Below are 20,924 nucleotides of genomic sequence, written 5' to 3'. Positions count from 1 at the left end.
ACTTATTTTATGCGTTTTTAACGATGAAGATTGCGAGGTACAATTTTCTAAACACGTTTTTTGGATGTATGTTTGACTTCTAAACATCATATATTTTTTTGAAATTGTAGCTTTGGTGCGTCATGGTGAAAAATGGAAAAAACGTGTCGTAGGGAGAGGTCAAATGAGAATTTTGGGGGAAAAACTGTTCGTAAGTAGGGCGTTGTTTTCGCATGATTCGATACCGCTGAGTACGAATATGACGTCAGATTATGCTAATCAATATCTAATAGCGAACACTATAATATTTGATTTGTGATTGAAAATTGATCCGCAGGAATTGTTTCAAAACTATAGACCCCACCCCACTCAAAAGAAGGGCAAGCCCCAGTGGTTCTCAGTTTTAAAAACTTCATTTTATCCCTGAAATTTAGCAGTTTACTACTTCACTAATATGGCGACTTTTTATTTCACCAATTCTTCCCCTTCCTCACAAGTGTCCACCATCTTTGAATTTCATCAAGAGAATACGAAAATCATGAATAAATAATTTTGGTAAGATCGTAGAAAGAAGCTAAGTAAAAGTAATCTATTTACATAAAGCAGTACATATTTAGGTACTCTAAATCAAACATTTTTCAGGTTCTTGGGGGATTAGTACGTGGGAAGGGGGCTAACACGAAAACTGTTGATATGACGCCATATTCGCATTCAGGAAGCTAGGTTCATATCAAAATGACCCCAATATTGTAAAAGTAGCGGTATTTCAAGAATAGAGAAAATTCGTGAGGGACTGAGGATCTGGAGAGGCTGTGTGAGAGTAAAACAAAAACTGACGCAGTTGAGGTGGGGTCTGAAGACTCTGGAAATCGGAGGGGGTTAGATGAGTGAAGCAGAAAATCTAACGTCATATTCGTACTCAGTGGTATCGAATCATGCGAAAACAACACCCTACTTACGAACAGTTATTTCCCCCAAAAATTCTCATTTGACCTCTCCCTACGACACGTTTTTTCCATTTTTCACCATGACGCACCAAAGCTACAATTTCAAAAAAATATATGATGTTTAGAAGTCAAACATACATCCAAAAAACGTGTTTAGAAAATTGTACCTCGCAATCTTCATCGTTAAAAACGCATAAAATAAGTTGGAAAACTCCATTTTGAGGGGTGAATACGAGGGGAGGAGGTTGAAATTTTTTTGTGGGGATAGCTCTTATGGATGTCTACAACATACTCGGTAAGGTCGCAGAAAGAAGCTAAGTAGAAGCCATCTATTTACATAAAGCAGTATAATTTACTCTAAATCAAAAAATTTTCAGGTTTTTGGGAGGTTAGTGCGCGGGAAGGGGGGCTAACACGAAAACTGTTGATATTTTTGGGTTCAGCGCGAAATTTTAACCCATTTTGATAGGTCACACGGCTACTTTTGAAAAAAAAATTGCGAAGTTGGCATTTGATGAAAAGTTGTACTTACGCAACTTTGAAAATTAATTGCGACGAAATGTGCCGGTCGAATTTCGTGAATGTGATGATTTTGGAAAGTTAAATGTGTGGTCTAACGGGACATTCGAGAAAAAATTGTCCCCTCCGCATACAACAGGAACTAGGGCGGGAAAAGCTCAAAAAATGGGGCAAAAATTGCGTTTAGGGTTGCATAACTTTTGATTGAGCAGGAGGCTGACAGAAAATTTTGTATTTTCAGCATCCCAAGATACCAGCCTATCAATCCCCGGTCGAATTTTTTGCCCCCCTTCTAGGTCAAAAAATACCCCTTTTTGACCTCTCCCCACCCTACGTGCAACCAAAAAAAATTTTTTTGTAATTTTTGTGAATGCCCAAGTGGTACTGACGTTATATGCAAAGTAAATTTTTTGTCCCCAAAAAAAGTTTGGTAACATCGATTTCTAGAGCACTTCTTGCCTCGTGGATTGTGGACTACTACCACCAAGGAAGGTAAATCATCACTCATCAGCTCATGTGGGAGAGGAAACGAGAATCACATAACATGTGAGAAGAGCTCGTTGCCATGCAACCAAGGACGCCGGAAACTCGTATCCGGTAGGTAATCGTATTGTTTTGTGTGTGATATTTCACTATTTCAGCTACTTGAGTAAAAACAGTGAACCTGTCGAGTTGTGTATTTTCAGAACGCACCTATTGTGGTGGCTATCATAACAGTGTGTTTTTGTATTCAAATTCGCAGAAATTTGTGCAAATATTTGTTCGTATACATATGTAAGTAAATATTTTCCGTAATACTTTTTTTTTCTAATATTACGCACGTAGAACAAAATAAGCTTGAAATCTATGTAAAAATTATGTGTTAATTTTTAATCATTCAGAAGAAGATGATAAACTATTCGGTATCTATCTCGAGAGCCGGAGCTAAAGAATGTTTCCAATTTAATATTTTGTTTTCTAATTTATAATTTCTCGAATCGCATTTTATTTATTTTTTTTAACAGAATCCTATTGATTTGCAGGTATAATTCATGTTGTAGAAGCGGTACGATTTGATTTGACTCTTTCGACATGGGCGACATCGAAGAATATCCGTTTAGTTTCATAAATACGAGTACACCGGCATGCCTACAGCTCTTGGCGTCATCCGGGGTGGCGTTAATGTTATGGCAATGCAAGTACTATTTGAATGGCATTCCCCTCAGATTGTTTATGAAACTGCAGGAACCAAGATTCAGCTGCGACGAAATGCTCGTCATCCCCTCTCGTTTCAAAGCCGAGATCGACAAAAAAATCATCACGATTCACAAAGAACTAAGAATCTGGCTCAACGATGGAGATTATCGATATGATTTGTCCACGTGTTTCAAGCATATCGTTATCAATGCTTCCGGTCGTATTGATTACAAAGCAACTGCGGTGAATATTTTGAATTCGGGCGATTTGAGCGACGACTTGATGAGTTATCGAATGGCTTGTCGGTTTTGTTTGGAAGATCAAATCAAACGAATCTGGCCTTCGGTCGCGGAAGTTAATAAACGACTACGATTAGATGAAATTACAGATCCAATTGAATTTGATTTAGTGTTTTACTGGACTGGTCGTTATGTGAGATCGAATGAGGATTCGATCCACACTGATTGTAGAGTTCTGTCCGTGATCGATAATACACCGCCCAATCGTCCAGCGCTCGAATATTTTTGGAAAATGTTACCCGTTGAACAGAGAATATCTACAGTTATTTCATCGCTTAAAAAAGGCGACTACAGTGCTACGAAAGTTTTACTACCTACATTGAATCGAATCCACGCTGAAAAGGTATTCCAAGTTGCGACTGCTGAAGTTGTACGTTTTCTCGTATCATCGAACGATGACTATTTACCGCACGTGTATCAATTGTGGACTGCGATGAAACACACTACAGTTTTGGAGAAAAAATCAAGCTTCTCCGCCATCGTACGCGGATTATGGCCGTTGGCTGACAGTCGGTGTATAGGATGGCGCCTGAGCTACGCTCGATGCGATCAAATTAACGATGCTTTGCTGCAAATCTGGTCCAGTGCTGAGGATGAATTGAAGGATTACGTTTCGAATAGCGATAATATAGTGTATTTTTTCAACCGATTGGACGCCGGCTCGGCTAATATTTTCTGTTGTTACGGTCACGATGCGATATTTCTGTTAGATCTACTAGAAAGATCGAGAGATTTGGATAAAGAACAGTTTTGGCGACATTATTGGCGTAGATTGGCGTTACTTGTGAAGCCTTCGTGTCTGGAACGCTTGATGAGATTATGTTTACCGAACGACGACGATGCCATCGAGGTTTTCAAAAGCCAGCTACTGGATTTCACAAATCTTTTCGAATCGTTGATCAAAGAAGGATTTTATTCACACTTGAGAGATTATCTGTTGTTTTGTTCGAAGGATGCGATACAGTTTCAACGACTGAGCAAGGACATTCTCGAGTCAAATCTCGACGCTATTTTACTACACGATGACGACAAATTCGCCGAATTTGACCGGTTCGTTAGCGAACTATTTTTGAACGTGGAAAAGGATGCCGATGAATTCAAAGTGCAGATTATCTCGTCTGCCGAAGGTCTGAAATGTCTGCTCTCTACGCGTCTTGCTGATGGCAGTGGCACTCGTTTAAGCGATTTTGGCCGCATTATCAGCCGCTTTACTAGAAATGAACGACAATTACATTTGGTGAAAAATAAATTATGGGCGACGTGGAAGATGGACACCGCTTACGTCGACCAATTAAACGCTGACCAATGGCGAAGCTTTCTGGAATGGTGTGCTGTCGATAGTGAAGAACTTACAGCTTTCAAAAGCTCATTAAATTTGGACAGGATTTTCGTCACGCGCCTGACTCAGTATTTCAATGGTGAAGCGGATGAAGTATTGGAATTCCTGGATACGTTTTTGAAGTGGTATTATACTAACGAAGAAGATGTAAAGAATTTCAAATTGGATGTAATTAAAAATTACAAGCGAATCGATGTATTTTGTGCCAAGTTGGAAAGTAACAATGAACGTGATCGTCGTTTAATGAATGAATTGTTTCGGTGGTTTTTGAGATGGTAATATAAGGTCTATCGAAAATGTTTGCGAATCGTACAGTTCTCAAATGATTTGTTTGTTTCTAGAATAGAAACGAAAATTAAGTTTTAAAAAGTACGTATGCATAAATTGTAAACGTTTATTCCAAGTTTTACTTTTGTAATGTTTTGTGTTTCATTCATTTAGAAAAGTAATAAAATATAGAACATACATTATGTAGTGATTTTTCAACCACGTTCGATTTATTTCAACATCGTGTTGTACTCTGATTTGGCGCATTAAAGATGCATACTAAGTTGTCCCAAAAAATAAGCAAATCTGTAGAAAAATAAAATTTTGACGACAGCTACTTTTTTTTATTCGCATCTTCATTATACGGTTGTACCTAGGGGAAATGTTCGCGTGAGATTGGGCTTGGACCCTTCACCCTTTAATGGCACATGATAAAATCGATATTTTTAAAAGACTTTCCTGCGCTGGGCTGACGAGTGACATGGTATCAGGGCTCCTTGATACATGTGTGTAAATGTTCGCCCCTTCATTTGACATGTTTGACACTTTGCCTACTTTCCTATTTTAAGGGGCACAATTTTTTGAAAAAATTCCATTTTTTTCATATTTTTTGACAATTTTTTGTATCCAATCGAAAGGGGCTGGAATGAAACTACCGCCTGGTAAATATTTATGCATCCATGCTCTACCAATTTATAAACAACAACTTGCCTATCTTTCTCATTTAAGGGGCAAAAAAAATGCAAACATTCAAAAATAATTTTTATTTTACTCGTCTTAAAAAAATTCTGCCCCTTAAAATAAAAAAGTATGCAATATGCTCAACAGCGAAATTGAAGCGCAAGACATACACGCTCATATACCAATAGCTGTTACCACCCGAGCACTCTTTCCTTCCAGCGTAACGCAACGAAAAACCGGTGGGGTGAAATTCACCCCAGTGTGCCTTTTAAGGGTACAGAGCGATTTTTAATTTATGGAAAAAATTGACAAATCGCTTAAGGCTTCAGAATGGTACAAAACTAGTAGGTAGTTGTTGATTTGTGAGAGAGAACTACCCGAGAAACGTTTCGAAACCATTTTCAATCGACCTCGCTCTTGATTAGGTACGATTGAAAAATTCGCTTAGAACAGTTTCTATGAATTTTGAACAATTATTTGGAAAAAAAAATTGTCTTCAATTCACTTTTATGGGTCATTCCACGTCAATTGGACCAAGAAGTGGTAGGTGGGTTCGGCGATTTTTTTGAAATTTTTCCTGTGGAAAGACCTTTTGAAGGGATGACCAATGGCGCAAATCGCAGCCCTCTAGCTCATTTTTAACGGCAGCCAGGGGGTGTCAAAGTTTTCAGTGAACCTAAAATATCATCCATTTCAGCAGTTGATTGCTCGATAACCGCGATACCTACAAAAATGGAACTTTTTCCAATAGTTAAAGGTTTTGAAAGGCTTTTTGGTGATATCATAAAAATCAGTGTTGCCACTTTTTTTCGTAGGTACAAAAAATTAGCTCAAAAAGTTTCAAAACGTTACTTTCATATCGTTCCGACTCTCAAAAATTCTGAAAAAAATATATTATGGACAACTGTTCATGCTGAATAACATATTAAAAAATTGGGATGGTAACTTGTAAAGTTGACCCATTTGACCCCTATTTTCACGTATCTGTTGAAAAACTGAAAAAACCCCTTTCACTCAATAAAATGAACTCATCACAAAAAAAATCAAAATTTGAAAAAATTCAATTTTCAATTTCAAACATAAAAAAAAATTTAATTTATTCAGTTGTCTTATTTTGACCACTTTCTGACGTATTTCATGAAAAAGTTGATAAAAATCTCACTCACGGCAAAAAAAAAATGAAATTTGCTTTTTTTTGAATTTTTTTGAATTTTGATTTTTTTGTGATGAGTTAATTTCACCGAGTGAAGGGGGTTTTTCAACTTTTTCAACAGATACATAAAAATAGGGGTCAAATGGGTCAACTTTACCAATCAAAACTTTTTTTCATGTTTTAAATCAAAAAATCGCATTTTTTTCGCAAAGTTTAAATTTTTTAAATCGACTTTGTTACAAGTTACCATCCCAATTTTTTAATATGTTATTCAGCATGAACAGTTGTCCATAATATATTTTTTTCAGAATTTTTGAGAGTCGGAACGATATGAAAATAACGTTTTGAAACTTTTTGAGCTAATTTTTTGTACGAAAAAAAGTGGCAACACTGATTTTTATGATATCACCAAAAAGCCTTTCAAAACCTTTAACTATTGGAAAAAGTTCCATTTTTGTAGGTATCGCGGTTATCGAGCAATCCACTGCTGAAATGGATGATATTTTAGGTTCACTGAAAACTTTGACACCCCCTGGCTGCCGTTGAAAATGAGCTAGAGGGCTGCGATTTGCGCCATTGGTCATCCCTTCGGAAGGTCTTTCCACAGGAAAAATTTCAAAAAAATCGCCGAACCCACCTACCACTTCTTGGTCCAATTGACGTGGAATGGCCCTTATGCGAAACTTCTTTCCTTATGCGAAACTTCTTTCCACGTCACGATTTATTTAAATTTGAGATTTTTTGAGGCATCCTGTCTTGGCAAAAATTAATTAAAATTTTGTTTGTTTCAGTCGACTGGGTGTTTTTAATCATTTTATCATTTTTCATGCATCGCACAGTGGGCTGTGAGCACCCTCAAAACGCCTGTAATTCAAAAACTTACAATGAATCCTAAAACAATGGTACAATAATATCCTCCCTTATGTTTTTGGAGTCGCAGAATACTAATTTGACAATATTTTTTTTGTAGGGGTGAGGGGGTTAAGGGGGTGAAAAATTCAAAATTTGACTATAATGATGTGTGATATGTCGAAATGTACCAAGTCCCAGTATGAATAATTCAACTAAAAGTAAGTTCTTTTCATCAATTTATTGGATTTTAGTTTTTATAAAGTGATTATAGAGATAGAATTCATCTTAAAACTCCGTTTTTTGCCTACTTGGCTGCATAAATTGGAATAGAAAAAATTTTCGCACGTAGATGCACGGGAAATTCCAGTGGCTGATGATACTTGAGATAGTGTATTTCAAGATGTCAATTGCCATTTTTAGACCGAAAGTGACCCAACGACCTCCACAGTCAATTGTAGTGAAAAATCATAGTGAATTTTGTTAAAATGTTACAAATTTTTTCTTACTGGGACTTTAACGACTCCCCAACATAAAATTCTAGATACCCCACCCTTCACCCTTCTTTCACCTTCAAAAACGTACATTTTGACATAGCCTATCACACATCATTATGGTCAAATTTTGAATTTTTCACCGTTTTCACCCCGTTCATCCCCCACCATTCAACCCTACGAAAAAATATTGTCAGATTCGTGATCTACACCCTCAAAAAAATACATTTCGACATATCACTTATTATTATGGTCAACTTTTGAATTTTTCACCCCCTTCATCCCCCACTATTCACTCCTACGAAAAAAATAATGTCAAATTCGTATTCTGCGACCTCAAAAACGTACATTTCGACATATCACACTTCATTATAGTCAAATTTTGAATTTTCACCGTTTTTACCCCCTTCATCCCCCACCATTCAGCCCTACGAAAAAAATATTGCCAGATTCGTGATCTACACCCTCAAAAACATACATTTCGACATATCACACATCATTATTGTCAAATTTTGAATTTTTCACCCCCTTCACCCCCTCACACCTCACCTCTACAAAAAAAATATTGTCAAATTTGTATTCTGCGACCCCAAAAACATTAGGGAGGAAATTATTGTACCATTGTTTTGGGATTTATTGTAAGTTTTTGAATTACAGGCGTTTTGAGGGTGCTCATGCAAAGCCCACTGTGCATCGTGTATCATATCAATCATATGTTTACTTTTGTGTGTACCTTTACCTATCTGTTTATCAGTGCTTTGTTTTTATTTTCAGAATTTCAACTCATCTTCATGGAAATCCACTCCTATGGTTAATTTTGGTTCGTGCAGTTGTACATCGCCTGCTGAGATATTTCGAAGGAATTCCTGTTATTAGAGCTGTTCTGGAGTTCGTTGTGGTGAGTGAAGCAATTAATGTACCTGTACCTACTCGTAATTTTGCACTTGAGGTTTAGTTTAAGGGCTTACTAGTATCCAATAATTGAATCTTTTTAGGTCATTTATTTGATACTGTTAGTTTACTCTCTTGTCATGAGATATTCTTTCAAAAAAAAGCAAGATCGACCGGTCGACCGAAGATTCTAAGAAAGGACTTGTCGAGATTGCAAATGGTTATTTTGATTAGGTAAACTCGATTTTTCTGTGGTCGTGAGGTTGTTTTCTTTTATATTTTTGAAAAATTGATTTTTTTTTCGTAATTCTTATTTTAAACTTGTTCTCGGACTACATGTTGAAAATTTCATTTTATTACTCAACGAGCATATTGTGGATTGAGAATCATCTATTTTTCTTGTCTAAATTTCTCTACGTGTGTAGATGTGGAGAAACAACTGACGCTACTGTCACTGAACTGTCTCGAACTTTAATGACCTCAAAAGTGCCAAGTTCTGAAAAAAATCAGCCAATAAAACTGATTGCACCTGATGAAAAATCATAGAGCAAATTTTCTTTTCTTTACTGTGATAAAAATTTTAGAAAAAAATCGTGTTGAAAGGGGCGGCTTCCCCTACACATTCCGCGTGGTACCAGAATTTTCTCCACACTACTCATGCAATGTATACAGAATTTTTCTGGCAAAACGCATTTTTTGGCTATTCCGTCCGGGGGGGGGTGGGTAGGTTGGGGGCGGAAATTTCGCTCGGAAATTTTTTTTGGAAGTAGGTACCCAACAATAATTCATTAGGTATAATTTTCCAAATCTGGGAACAGGACCATTTCGCCTATCTTACCTGGGAATACCCTTTTTTTTTTTTTTTGGCAATTTTTCAATAAAAGATATGGTTTGCTTTCGAGAGGAATTTCTAAAGAATAAAATTACCCACGTGCAGAACTGCAGATGCAGTTGCCTTCATGGACGTTGCTTTTCATAAAGTGTGTTTTCGTACTTTTTAAGAATTTTTGAAAATTTAGAAAAAAAAAGAAAAAAGCTACGCTAAGTAGTGCAATTTTTTAATTTTTTAATTCCTACTTAAGCTTCCTTTATAGTGGCGATAAGCTGGCAATAGAAAATTTCTACAGAAAATCGTGGAATTTTTTCAAACTCAATTTTAAGCACTTTTGAACCTCTAAACTTATAAAATAATAACATTTCTTATAAATTCTGATAATTATTAACTTTAATAAAAAGTTTTCAACCTTCATCTCATTCATCACTTTTCTGTGGAAAAGTTAAAAAATTTTGACTTTTCCATAGAAAATTGATAAAATTCCACAGCCAGTATAAATGCTTCCATTTGAATGTACACATTTGACTTTCTGTAGAAAAATTCCACGGCCACTATAAAGGAAGCTTTATGAAATGTATATCTACCACCAAGGAACGTAAGTAAATCGTCAGGACTCACGAGTCACGACTCAGGACGTCAGGAGACGAACAGTGATTCGAATTTCGATCTATGGATCATGAGAACGATTCAAATTCATGCTCAAAAGAGAGGGGGAACGAGAGTCACACAACATCGTGCGAGAAGAGGAAGAGGCTCGTTGCTATGCAACCAAGGACGATTCGCAGTTCGCATCTCCTACCATCCTACTCGTAGTCCTAGTCGTTTTACCAGCTATCTTTTCCAGGAAACGATACGATCTAATCTGGAAGGTGAAGTTTGCTAGAATTGCTAGCTGAAGCGAAATTGTTGAACGAGTTCTCTCGACAAGTCGAAACTCGAAACTCCTAATCGTATTGTATACGTATTGTTCTAATGATGTGCTAAGTGCTATGTTAGCCAACTGAGTAAAAACAGTGGACTTGTCGAGCTCGAGTCGAGTTGTGTATTTTCAGAACGTTTGGTGCTTATCGTAACAGTGCATGTGTTTCGTTGTTTTCGTATTCAAAGCAGCAATTTGTATGTTTCTCAAGAACGTCAATAATTTGAATATATTTGTTTATCTAAGTAAGGTAATTTCCGTAATAACTAATAAGTAGGTGCCACTTATTTCCCCTAATATTATGCACGTAAAACGAAATTAGCTTTGTTGGTATATGTAAAAATTATGTGCTCATTTTTTAATCATTCAGAAGGAAATGATAAACTAGGGCTACCTACCCAATTTGGTAGGTTGCATGACGGTTTTTCAAAGTCCAAAAATCATGACCAAATTTTAATATCGAAATTCTCCGAATCCGCTCAAAAAATTTTTCGTTCAAGTTCTTGGATCCTTCCCTCATCGTGAAATTTCAACTCATTCTGATAGGTCGCGTGATATTTCTTCAAACCCTTCGAAAATCTGCATGATCCTCATTTCGAGCTCGAATTTAGTCAAAACCGTTCAAAGAATATTTTCGTGCGGGTAGGTATTTGAATTTTTTTGTTGAATTTTGACCCATTTTGAAGTTACATGTTTTTTTACAAAATGCCAAAAACTATGACTCAAGTTTGGGCTAAAAATTATACGTTTTCTTCGCAGTACCTAGTATTTGAATTTCTCTCGAAATTTAAACCCATATATGATAAGTTATTCTATGGTTTTTCAAAAATTACTTTTTCTATTCGAGGTTTAGGTAGGCTAATTTTGTCTCAAATGATACCTACTTCGATGTTTTCACTTCCTCGATAATTAAATGCAAAACTAATCGTTTTTCAGGTGTAATTTTTTTCGAGTACGCGAAGATTGCAGTTCGACATGGATGCCATTGAAGAATACCCTTTCCTTTTCATGAACACGCCGTCGTCACTGCAGCTCCTGGCGTCAACCAAAGTGGCGTTAATGTTATGGCAACGCAGATGTGCGGCTTTAGGCCTTTCATACTTGGATTTGGATCGGTTTCGGTATTGGTTTGAAAAGCTAATTTTTAGCTGCGAAGAAATACTCATTGTTCGTATTCCGTCTCGAATCAAATCGCAAATAGACGACAACATTTTCACTTCTGGCAAAGAACTTCTGAAATGGCAGTGTTTCCACGCTAGCGTTTTTAAAGACGAAGAAACGCGTTTTTCCAAATGTATTAAGCATATCGTCTTGGATTTTTCCGGTAAAATTGGTTACAAAGCGACCGCTTTGAATATCCTGAATTCGGCTGAATTCGCCGACGTAGAAAATTATAGAATGGCATGTCTGTATAGTTTGGAAGATCATGTCAGACGCTTTTGGCCTTTGGTTTCTACAGAAGATCTAAATGATACATACGATACATGCAATTTATCGTACTGGAATGGTGTTATGGAATCAGGAGAAAATTCGATCATCGATGGGCCTACTAAGCCTTTTATTGAACGATGGATGGAGTTGGCGAATCGGGGAGGGGATGCAGCAGGGTTTGAGGATTTTTATCAAATGTTACCAGATTACGAGTATGAAACAGGAGAGAATCCTTCTATTTTTGACCTAGAAGATTACGAATTCCGAGCTGCGATACGTTCATTTCCTTCGTTAAACCGAATCCAAGTTGAAGAAGTATTCAGAGAGAAGGCCTCCGCGATGTTTGGGATTTTGGCGATGGACGACGATCAACGTTTCCTGCAGTTTGCGCGTCAATCGTGGAATCTCGTGCGACATTTGATTTTGGATGATGAACCGAGGTTTTTTTCTGTCCTGTACACATTGTGGAAAATCGCATTCTGTCCTGATAGCTTTATGCGTACGAGTCATACGCGTTGCGATGAAATTAACGAATTGTTGGTGGAAATCTGGTCTGATGCCTCGGACGAATTGAAAGCTGCAGTTTCTGATAACTACATTTACGAGTTTTTCGAACGAGATAATTTTGACGTATATTGGATGTCTTCCATTTGCCACAGCCATGGTCACGATATGAAATTCATGATAGATTTGCTTAACACCTTAATATCACGAGACATGGATAAAGCTTGGCTGTGGCGGGATAATTGGCATGGATTCGCCTTACGTGCCAATGTTTCGGATTTCGAACAATTGATAAGTTCCTGTTTAGTGAATAACGAAGACGAGGTCAAGTTTTACAAAAATTGTTTGCTGGATTTCGAACATTTTTTTCGCGACTTGATTGGAAACGGATTCTATTCAGATTTGAGAGATTACCTGTATTTCTGTTCGAAGGATCCGAAACACTTTCAACTGTTGGCAAAAAAAGAACTCGAATCGAATCTCGATATTATTTTAATTCACAACGATGACGAATTCGCTAAATTCGAATGGTTCGTTGGGGAATTATTTTCAAACGAGAAAAAAGACGTAGATGAATTCAAAGCGCAGATGATTTCGTCTGCTGGAAGTCTCAAAGATCTGCTCGCAGCACGACGTAATAATCGTGAAATTCGTTCCAATGATTTCAGCACACTCATTGGTCGATTCGCAACCGCAGAAGATGAATATAATCTAGTGAAACGTAATTTATTAGAGCAGTGTCGTAGCTATCCGATGAACTGTTCAGGCAGGGGCAAGGGCAGGATTAAGTTCTTTGTCGAATGGATAGAATTTCTCGAATGGTGTATTCCGGACCCTGAAGAACATTCAGCCTTCAAGCAGTCGTGTAATGTGGATGAGATTTTCTTGAATTTGTTGCGTGGTAATGCTACAGCTATGAGTAAGTCAAGTCCAGATAAGCTATTTCTCGACGAATTTTTAAGCTGGTATTTTGGAAACGAAGAAGATAGCAAAAATTTCAAATTAGATATGATAAAAAAAAATTACACGCGAATCGATTTTGTGCGTACCAAGATGCTGAGTAACCGTAATGCTGATCGTCGTGAGGTGTCGGCTTTGTTGAGATGGTTCTTTGATAATAATACTGAAGATTTATGTAAATTTTGCGAAAGTTGTAATTTTATTCTATATCCAAATGTACCATTATGAATATGATGAGGGGGTGAAACTCGATATAATAATTTTTTAGGGTAAATTGATAGCTACCAATGTACTGTATATTTTATTCAATTCTCAATAAACTTATACTAATACCTACTCGTATTTGTTCTCTTGAACAATTTTTATTATTATAGGTAATCGGTAATTTTTAGTAGAATTGATATGTTTGAAAGAAAGATCGGAATGCGATGCGGTTTTCCGAAATGATTCAAAATTTTGTGAAAGTTTCGAACAATGCAAATGTTTTTCGAGCATTTTTCAAGTGCATAATATTTTGTGTCCTAATTATTAGGATTTTTGATAATGTTTCATATGAAATATCAAAATACTTATATTGAAATTTGTCGAGAATTTCCCATACTGCAATAAAAATGTTTTTTCGGGCATTTCTGAAATTTTTTTAGTTTGAAATTGAGTAGCAATTTTTAGAATTTTTGAAAAAGTCATACTTATTCTGAACATTTTTTAAGAATTTTGAGCTACGTACAAATTGAGTACATTAATGAAAAAATCACCTCGGTACCTACTTAATTTTGGTTTGAAAATTTTTCAAAAGTGCTACCTATTCATTGGTCTTGTTTTTTTTTTTTTTTTTTTTAGCAAATTGAAACTTTTTATGATGAAATAAATAATGCCCAACTCTGCGGTCTGATTGCTCGAAACTATTGCTGGGTAGGTACTTGAAGAAAATCTGTTAGTGGATTTTTAAATATACCTACCTAATTAAGAGTAGATTTAAAAGGATTCGTAAAAAATTTCAAAAGCCAAAGTTGAGCTTTTTTTGAAAGTTCAATTTTCAGAAGCTTGCCATGTTTCGGAGGTACCTATACCTACTACAGTAAAAGCTCGTTATAACGCTTTCGGATATAACGCTGATTTCGTTATAACGCTGATTCCTTCCGGTCCCTTGACATCCCCATTTAAACCAATGTAAAATTAATCGCGATATAACGCTCATGAGCGATTATAAATCGCGTTTTAACGCTCTAAAATTTAGGAAAAATTACATTTTTTCCATAATTTTAGCAACAAAAACCCAATTTTTTTGCAAAAAAAAGCTTACTCATGTGTACAAAATTATCACTTTCTGAAAATGTTGGCCACAACAACAGCTTTTTTTGCAATTTCTGTAGTTTTGATTTTTAAAAATTCAAAAAAAAAACTTATGGCAAAATTTTGCCAAAAAATCATTTATATTATTGTAGCAGACCTCAAAATCAAAGTAAAATTTCAAATTTTTTTATTTCCACCTGGAACAGTTGTTCAAATTCAAAATAAAGTTCTCGTTTCCACTTCCTTTATAACGCTTTTTTTTGCTTTAAAACGAGAATTCGCGGTATAACGCTAATCAGCGTTAAAATGAGACTTTCGGTTATAACGCGCTTCGGCTTATAACGCTCTTTTTCTCCGGTCCCTTGAAGAGCGTTATAACGAGCTTTTACTGTACCTAGTAATGGTGTATTTACAACTGCGATATTTTCGTGATGGGATTCACTAAATAATTTTTTATGGAGGGGGTGGGAGGGGAGTTGGAGCGCCAAATTTTTTGGTCAAATGTTTTCTTGTTTTCTTTAAAGGTCACGATGATAATAAATCTGAGTTTATTTATGATGAATTTTATTTTCACCACACAGTCTTTTTTTTAAAAAAACTCTGTGTTCTTGGTCGCTAAACTCAGAATGTGGATTTTTTTCAACAATTTGTCGTGGTTTGGGTAAAGCTCAAATCATGAAAATCTTACGAAAAAATTGAATAGAAATTATTAGGTAGAGAATTAAATTTGTATCGTATTTATGCATAGTAGATACATCGACGTGATGACGTGAATGCATAAAATGCATCAATTTGTTCAATGATGATGTGAATAAATACCTAGATAGGTAAGTACGTGTCGTGTATGTACCTATAGGCACTTAATCCACGTGAATTGTACAAGTTTGTACGGAAACTTGATTTTCGTTTAGCATAAACGGTTGCGTTATCATCGGTGCCTATATTACTTATCTAGACCAAGCTGCAAATTGGTCTCGAAGCTCTCATTACATATCACTTGAGTAAAGACAGTGCTATAGAGTCACATTCGAATAGGTATTCCACGTTTGGTGTTTTTCAATCTTCGTCATTTTGTTCGATTTGTTTACAGTGTGAACGTTTTTTCTAATAGGTACCTAATACTTTTTATACATGTAAAGTAAGTAGCCTACTTACTTCAAAATTCACGTAAAAAACCTTGTGAACGTTTTTTTATCATTCAGGAAAACGTTATCAGTTGTTTGATACTTTTTCATTTGTCTTCTAAATTTAGGTATATTGTTGATCACATCGTAGAGTTTTAAATCTTCTCGGCCAGTGACTATTTCGTCGAATATCATACGAAACCGAAAGCTGTCAATTGTATGAGAACTTTCGTTGAACCTGATTGCTAAAGTGGAATAATCTTCAAGCTGTTAACGGTGAGTTTTGATGAACAATTGATTGCTGTAAAAGTCAACTGACCTTCGCTTACTGACGTTGTTGTTTTACATAATTGAATCTAGTTACGTGTATTCGAATTTCTCATGAAATTTTGTCTCTTTTTGATGAGCTCCTTCAAAAATCATGCCCCAATTTTGATCTCAAAATTTTTCTAAACCGATCAAAAAATATTTTCGTCGTGTTTTTGGTTTCCTCATCGTGAACTTTCAACTTATAATCTGATTACTGGCATAACATTTCTTCAAAAGCCCAAAACTCAGAAACCAAGTGTGATACATATTATTTCGAAAAATCTAAAAATCGTGTTCCAATTTTGGCCTCAAAGCTTTTCAAAAACGCTCAAAAATATTTTCATAGAAAATTGTATTGAATTTCTAGTCAAATTTTTACCCAGTTAGGTTGCGCGACAGTTTTTCAAAATCCAAAATTCATCATGACCCAATTTTCATATCAAAATTCTTCGAATCCGCTCAAAACCCATTTTCGCGCAAGTATTCGAATTTTTCGTTGAATTTTGGCCCATTTTTGATATTACGTCGCATGATTTTTTTCCGAAATCCCAAAAACCATGACCCAATTTTGGAAGAAAAATTCGTCAAAACTGCTCAAAATACCTTTCCTTCACAGTACCTATTTGAATTTCTCGATCTCGCGAAATTTCCATCCTTTCATAATTTTGTCTCGAATGATATCTACTTTGATGTTTTTACTTCCTCAATAAAATTAACAGCAAAACTTACTGTTTTTCAGGTTTAATTTTTTTCGATCACGCGGAGGTTAATTGCAGTTCGACATGGGTGACATCGAAGAATACCCTTTCCTTTTCATGAATACGCCTTCGTCACTGCAGATCCTGGCATCAACCGAAGTGGCGTTAACGTTATGGCAAAGCAGATGTGCGGCTTCAGACCATTCATACGAGAATTTCGGTTCGTTTTTGTGGGTAAACCAAGTCTTCAGCTGCGAAGAATTACTCGTTGGTTGGATTCCGCCTCAAATCAGATCGCAAATAGACGACAAAATTACCACTGTTGGCGAAGAACTTCGGGGATGGAGGTGTTTCCACGGTAGCGTTTTTAAAAGTGAAAAAGCATTTTTCAAATGTATTAAGCATATCGTCTTAGATTTTTCCGGAACCATTGGTTACAAAGCGACCGCGATGAATATCTTGGATTCCGGTGAATTCGCCGACTTGGAAAATTATAAAATGGCGTGTCTTTATTGTTTGGAAGATCAAGTCAGACGGTTTTGGCCTTTGGTTACTACGGATGTAAATCTTAATCATGGTACATGCAATTTACGTTACTGGCATGACTTTATGATATTGGGTCAAGAAAATCCTAGAAGCCGTAGGCCTAGTGTGCCTTTTAGAGAACGATGGATTCAGTTCGCGAATTGGAAAAATGATAGAACAGCGTTTGAGCATTTTTATCAAATGTTACCAGCTCGTGAAACAGTCGATCAAACTGTTTATTATCTGAGAGATTCCAAATACCAAGCTGCGATACGTTCATTACCTACATTAAACCGAATTCAAGTTGAAGAAATATTTAAACGGAAGGCCTCCACGATGTTTGGAATTTTAGCGAGGAATGACGAAGTGTATTTCTCGCAGTATGCGTATCAATCGTGGACTCTCGTGCGACATTTAATCTTGGAAAATGAAGAAACGTTTTTTTCTGTCGTGTACATACTGTGGAGAATCGCATTCTGTCCCAAGACTTTAGGTGTGAGCCATACTCGTTGCCATAAAATTAACAAATTGCTGCTCGAAATCTGGTCAGATGCCTCGGACGAATTAAAAGCTGCCGTTTCTAATAACCACATTAACGAGTTTTTCGACGAGGATTTCAACGAATTTGGGTCGGATTACTTTCATTACCACGGTCACGATATGAAATTTACGATAGATTTGCTGAACATATCACGAGATGTGGATAAAGTTTCGCTGTGGGTGGATAATTGGCGTGGATTCGCTTTACGTGCGAAGCTTTCGGATTTCAAACGTCTGATGAGATCCTGTTCGGTGTTTAACGAAGACGACGTCGAGTTTTACAAAATCCGTTTGCTGGATTTCGAAGATTTTTTTCCCACATTGATTAAAAATGGATTCTATTCGGATTTGAAGGACTATCTGTATTTTTGTTCGACGGATGAGGAACACTTTCAACTGTTGGCAAAAAAAGAGCTCGAATCGAATCTCGATATTATTATACGACACGATAATGGTCAATTCGCTAAATTCGAGTGGTTCGTCGGGAAACTATTTTCAAACAAGAAAAAGGATGCAGATGGATTCAAAGCGCAGATGATTTCGTCTGCTGAAAGTTTTAAACATCTGCTCAAAGCACGTAATGATCGTCAAATTCGTTCTTACGATTTCAGCACACTCATTGGCCGATTTGCTACCGAAGAAGATGAATCTAATCTAGTAAAACGTAATTTATTAGAGCATTGGCGTAGCTATCCGATGAACTGTCGTCGCAGGATTGTTTACTTCGATGAATGGATAGAATTTCTCGAATGGTGTATTCCCGACTATGAGGAACATTCAGCCTTCAAGCGGTCGTTAAATGTAGATGAGGTTTTCTTAAAATTGTTGAATGATAATGCTATGGGGATGGGTATGTCAATTTCCGATGAGGTATCACTTGACGACATTTTAAGATGGTATTTCGGAAACGAAGAAGATAGGAAAAATTTCAAAGTAGATATAATAAAAAAAAATTACACGCGAATGGATTTTATGTATACCAAGATGCTAAGTGACGATGATCTTGATCGTCGCGTGGTGTCTTCCTATTTGAGATGGTTTTTTGATAATAATACTGAACGTTTATGTAAATTTTGCGAAAATTGTAAATTTATTCTGCACCCCGATGTACCATATGAATATGCTGGGGGTGAAACTCGATATAATGAGTTTTTTTCAAGCCTAATTCGATGACTACCCAGACTATACCTATATGTACTACCTATATATTTTATTCAATTTTAAATAAACCTACTCGTATATTTGTTTATTTGGACAATTTTTATTTTTTAGGTACCTATACCTACTGAGTAATTTTTGGTAGAATTTATATCTTTGAAAGAAAGATTGGAACGCGATGCGATTTATCGAAATGATTAATTGAAATTTTGCGAGAGTTTTGAACGATGAAAATGTTTTTTTGACTGTTTCTGAAAAATTTTGACGTCGAGTGTGCCATGCGATCAAACAAAATGGGTTGAAATTTTGCGATAATTTCAAATATTTCAATGAAAAATGTACATATTTCAAGCATTTTTTTTAGTATACATACCTACCTACATAAATTTGTGTCCTGTTTTTTGGAATTTTTGATAAAGTTTCATACAAAACTAGGTACCAAAATATGGTGTACAAGTTTACTCGCGGAAGATCTACGATTAAATGGAATTAAAAATCCAAATGATTAATATGATTTACTTAGACGATTTAATGTTTCACTGAACTCGTCGTATCGTGATCGTTATTTAATGAATTAATTATTACGGTGGTTTTTGCGATGGTAATATTAAGCCTGCCTATATTGAAAATGTTTATGAATCTTGCAGTTCTCAGATGATTTGTTTGTTTCGGAATAGAAGCCAAAATATGATTAGTTTAGTTCTAGAATGGAAGCCATAATTATTGTGTTTTGAGAAGTACGAGTACATTATATAATTTGTAAACGTTTATATTCGAAGTCTTGCTTTTGTAATGTTTTGTGTTTCATTTTAGAAATAAAAGTAATAAAATACTGGAGGTACATGTGGTGATTTTTCAACCACGTTCGATTTATTTCAACATCGTATTGTGTACTCTGATTTGGTGCATTAAAGATGCATAAGTTGTCCCAAAATATAGGCAAATATGTAGTAAAATGACATTCCGACGACAGCTACTTTTCATATTCGCATCTTCATTATACGGTTGTAGGCGAAATGTTCGCATGAGATTGGGCTACGTTCAGTTCATTTTTGGACCCTTCAGAGTGATTTTTAATTTATGGAGAAAATTGAAAAAATCGCTGGAGGCCTCAGAATGGTACAAAACTAGTACCTATGTTGATTTGTGAGAGAGAACTACTCGAGAAACTATTCGGAACCATTTTCAATCGGTTCGGGGGGGGTCGAAAATGGACTACGTATCAAATTTCAGCGTTCAGGGCCAATTTGGTAAAATTTTGACCCCAAGATTAATTTTTAAATTGACCAAAAAATTCAGAAATGCGCTTTTTCGTTTGTGATGTATCTTTTCTTGCTCTTTCGATTTAGTTTGTTCGGTTCGAAAAAAAATTCGCCAGTTTGAAGACCTCCCTCTCTTAATTGCGATTGAAAAATTCGCTTAAAACAGTTTCTATGAATTTTGAACAATTATTTGGAAAAAAAATTGGTCTTCAATTTACCTACTTTTATGCAAAACTTCTTTCCTCGTCGCAATTTATTTAAATTTGAGATTTTTTGAGACATCCTGTCTTTGCAAGAAATAATTAAAATTTTGTTTGTTTCAGTCGACTGGTGTTTATTAATCATTTTATCATTTTTTAGCATCGTACTGTATCATATTATGTTTACCTTTGTGTGTACCTTTACTTTACCTATCTATTTATCAGTGCTTTGTTTTTATTTTCAGAATTTCAACTCATCTTCATGGAAATCCACTCCTATGGTGAATTTGGTTTCGTGCAGTTGTACATCGCCTGCTGAGATATTTCGAAGGAATTCCTGGTATTAGAACTGTTCTGGAGATGAAATATTTTCGAGCTGATAAGGAAGTCGAATTCGTTGTGGTGAGCGGACCAATTAATGTACCTACTCGTAATTTTGCACTTGAGGTTTAGTTTAAGGGCTTACTGGTATCCAAGATCGACCGAAGATTCTAAGAAAGAACTTGTCGAGGTTGCAAATTGTTAGTTATTTTGATTAGGTAAATTCGATTTTTCTGTGCTCGTGAGGTTGT

At 35.9% G+C, this 20,924-nt stretch overlaps 3 protein-coding genes across 5 annotated transcripts; all 3 read left to right on the top strand.

Annotated features, from left to right (window-relative positions):
* Positions 1-1,955: 1,955 nt before the first annotated feature.
* LOC135837563 (uncharacterized) lies at positions 1,956-4,724 on the top strand. Of its 2 annotated transcripts, none has more exons than XM_065352881.1 (2): positions 1,956-2,219; positions 2,486-4,724. In XM_065352881.1, the coding sequence occupies exon 2, from the start codon at positions 2,517-2,519 to the stop codon at positions 4,536-4,538; it is 2,022 nt and encodes a 673-aa protein (XP_065208953.1). In that variant the 5' UTR covers positions 1,956-2,219; positions 2,486-2,516; the 3' UTR covers positions 4,539-4,724. The 2 variants fall into 2 exon arrangements, with proteins under 2 accessions (XP_065208953.1, XP_065208952.1); XM_065352880.1 differs by having other exon boundaries at positions 2,468-4,724.
* Positions 4,725-10,286: 5,562 nt separating this feature from the next.
* On the top strand, positions 10,287-13,573 carry LOC135837562 (uncharacterized). Of its 2 annotated transcripts, none has more exons than XM_065352878.1 (2): positions 10,287-10,593; positions 11,285-13,573. In XM_065352878.1, exon 2 carries the CDS (start codon positions 11,324-11,326, stop codon positions 13,469-13,471), a length of 2,148 nt encoding a protein of 715 aa, XP_065208950.1. In that variant the 5' UTR covers positions 10,287-10,593; positions 11,285-11,323; the 3' UTR covers positions 13,472-13,573. The 2 variants fall into 2 exon arrangements, with proteins under 2 accessions (XP_065208950.1, XP_065208951.1); XM_065352879.1 differs by having other exon boundaries at positions 10,287-10,598.
* Positions 13,574-15,430: 1,857 nt separating this feature from the next.
* LOC135837561 (uncharacterized) lies at positions 15,431-18,981 on the top strand. Its single transcript, XM_065352876.1, has 3 exons — positions 15,431-15,674; positions 15,789-15,936; positions 16,709-18,981. The coding sequence occupies exon 3, from the start codon at positions 16,752-16,754 to the stop codon at positions 18,903-18,905; it is 2,154 nt and encodes a 717-aa protein (XP_065208948.1). The 5' UTR covers positions 15,431-15,674; positions 15,789-15,936; positions 16,709-16,751; the 3' UTR covers positions 18,906-18,981.
* Positions 18,982-20,924: the final 1,943 nt, after the last annotated feature.

This window comes from Planococcus citri, chromosome 2 (genome assembly GCF_950023065.1).
Source record: "Planococcus citri chromosome 2, ihPlaCitr1.1, whole genome shotgun sequence".
NCBI classification, from domain to species: domain Eukaryota; kingdom Metazoa; phylum Arthropoda; class Insecta; order Hemiptera; family Pseudococcidae; genus Planococcus; species Planococcus citri.
Note: the sequence above shows the minus strand (reverse complement) of the source record. Positions and strands in the feature narration are given on the sequence as shown.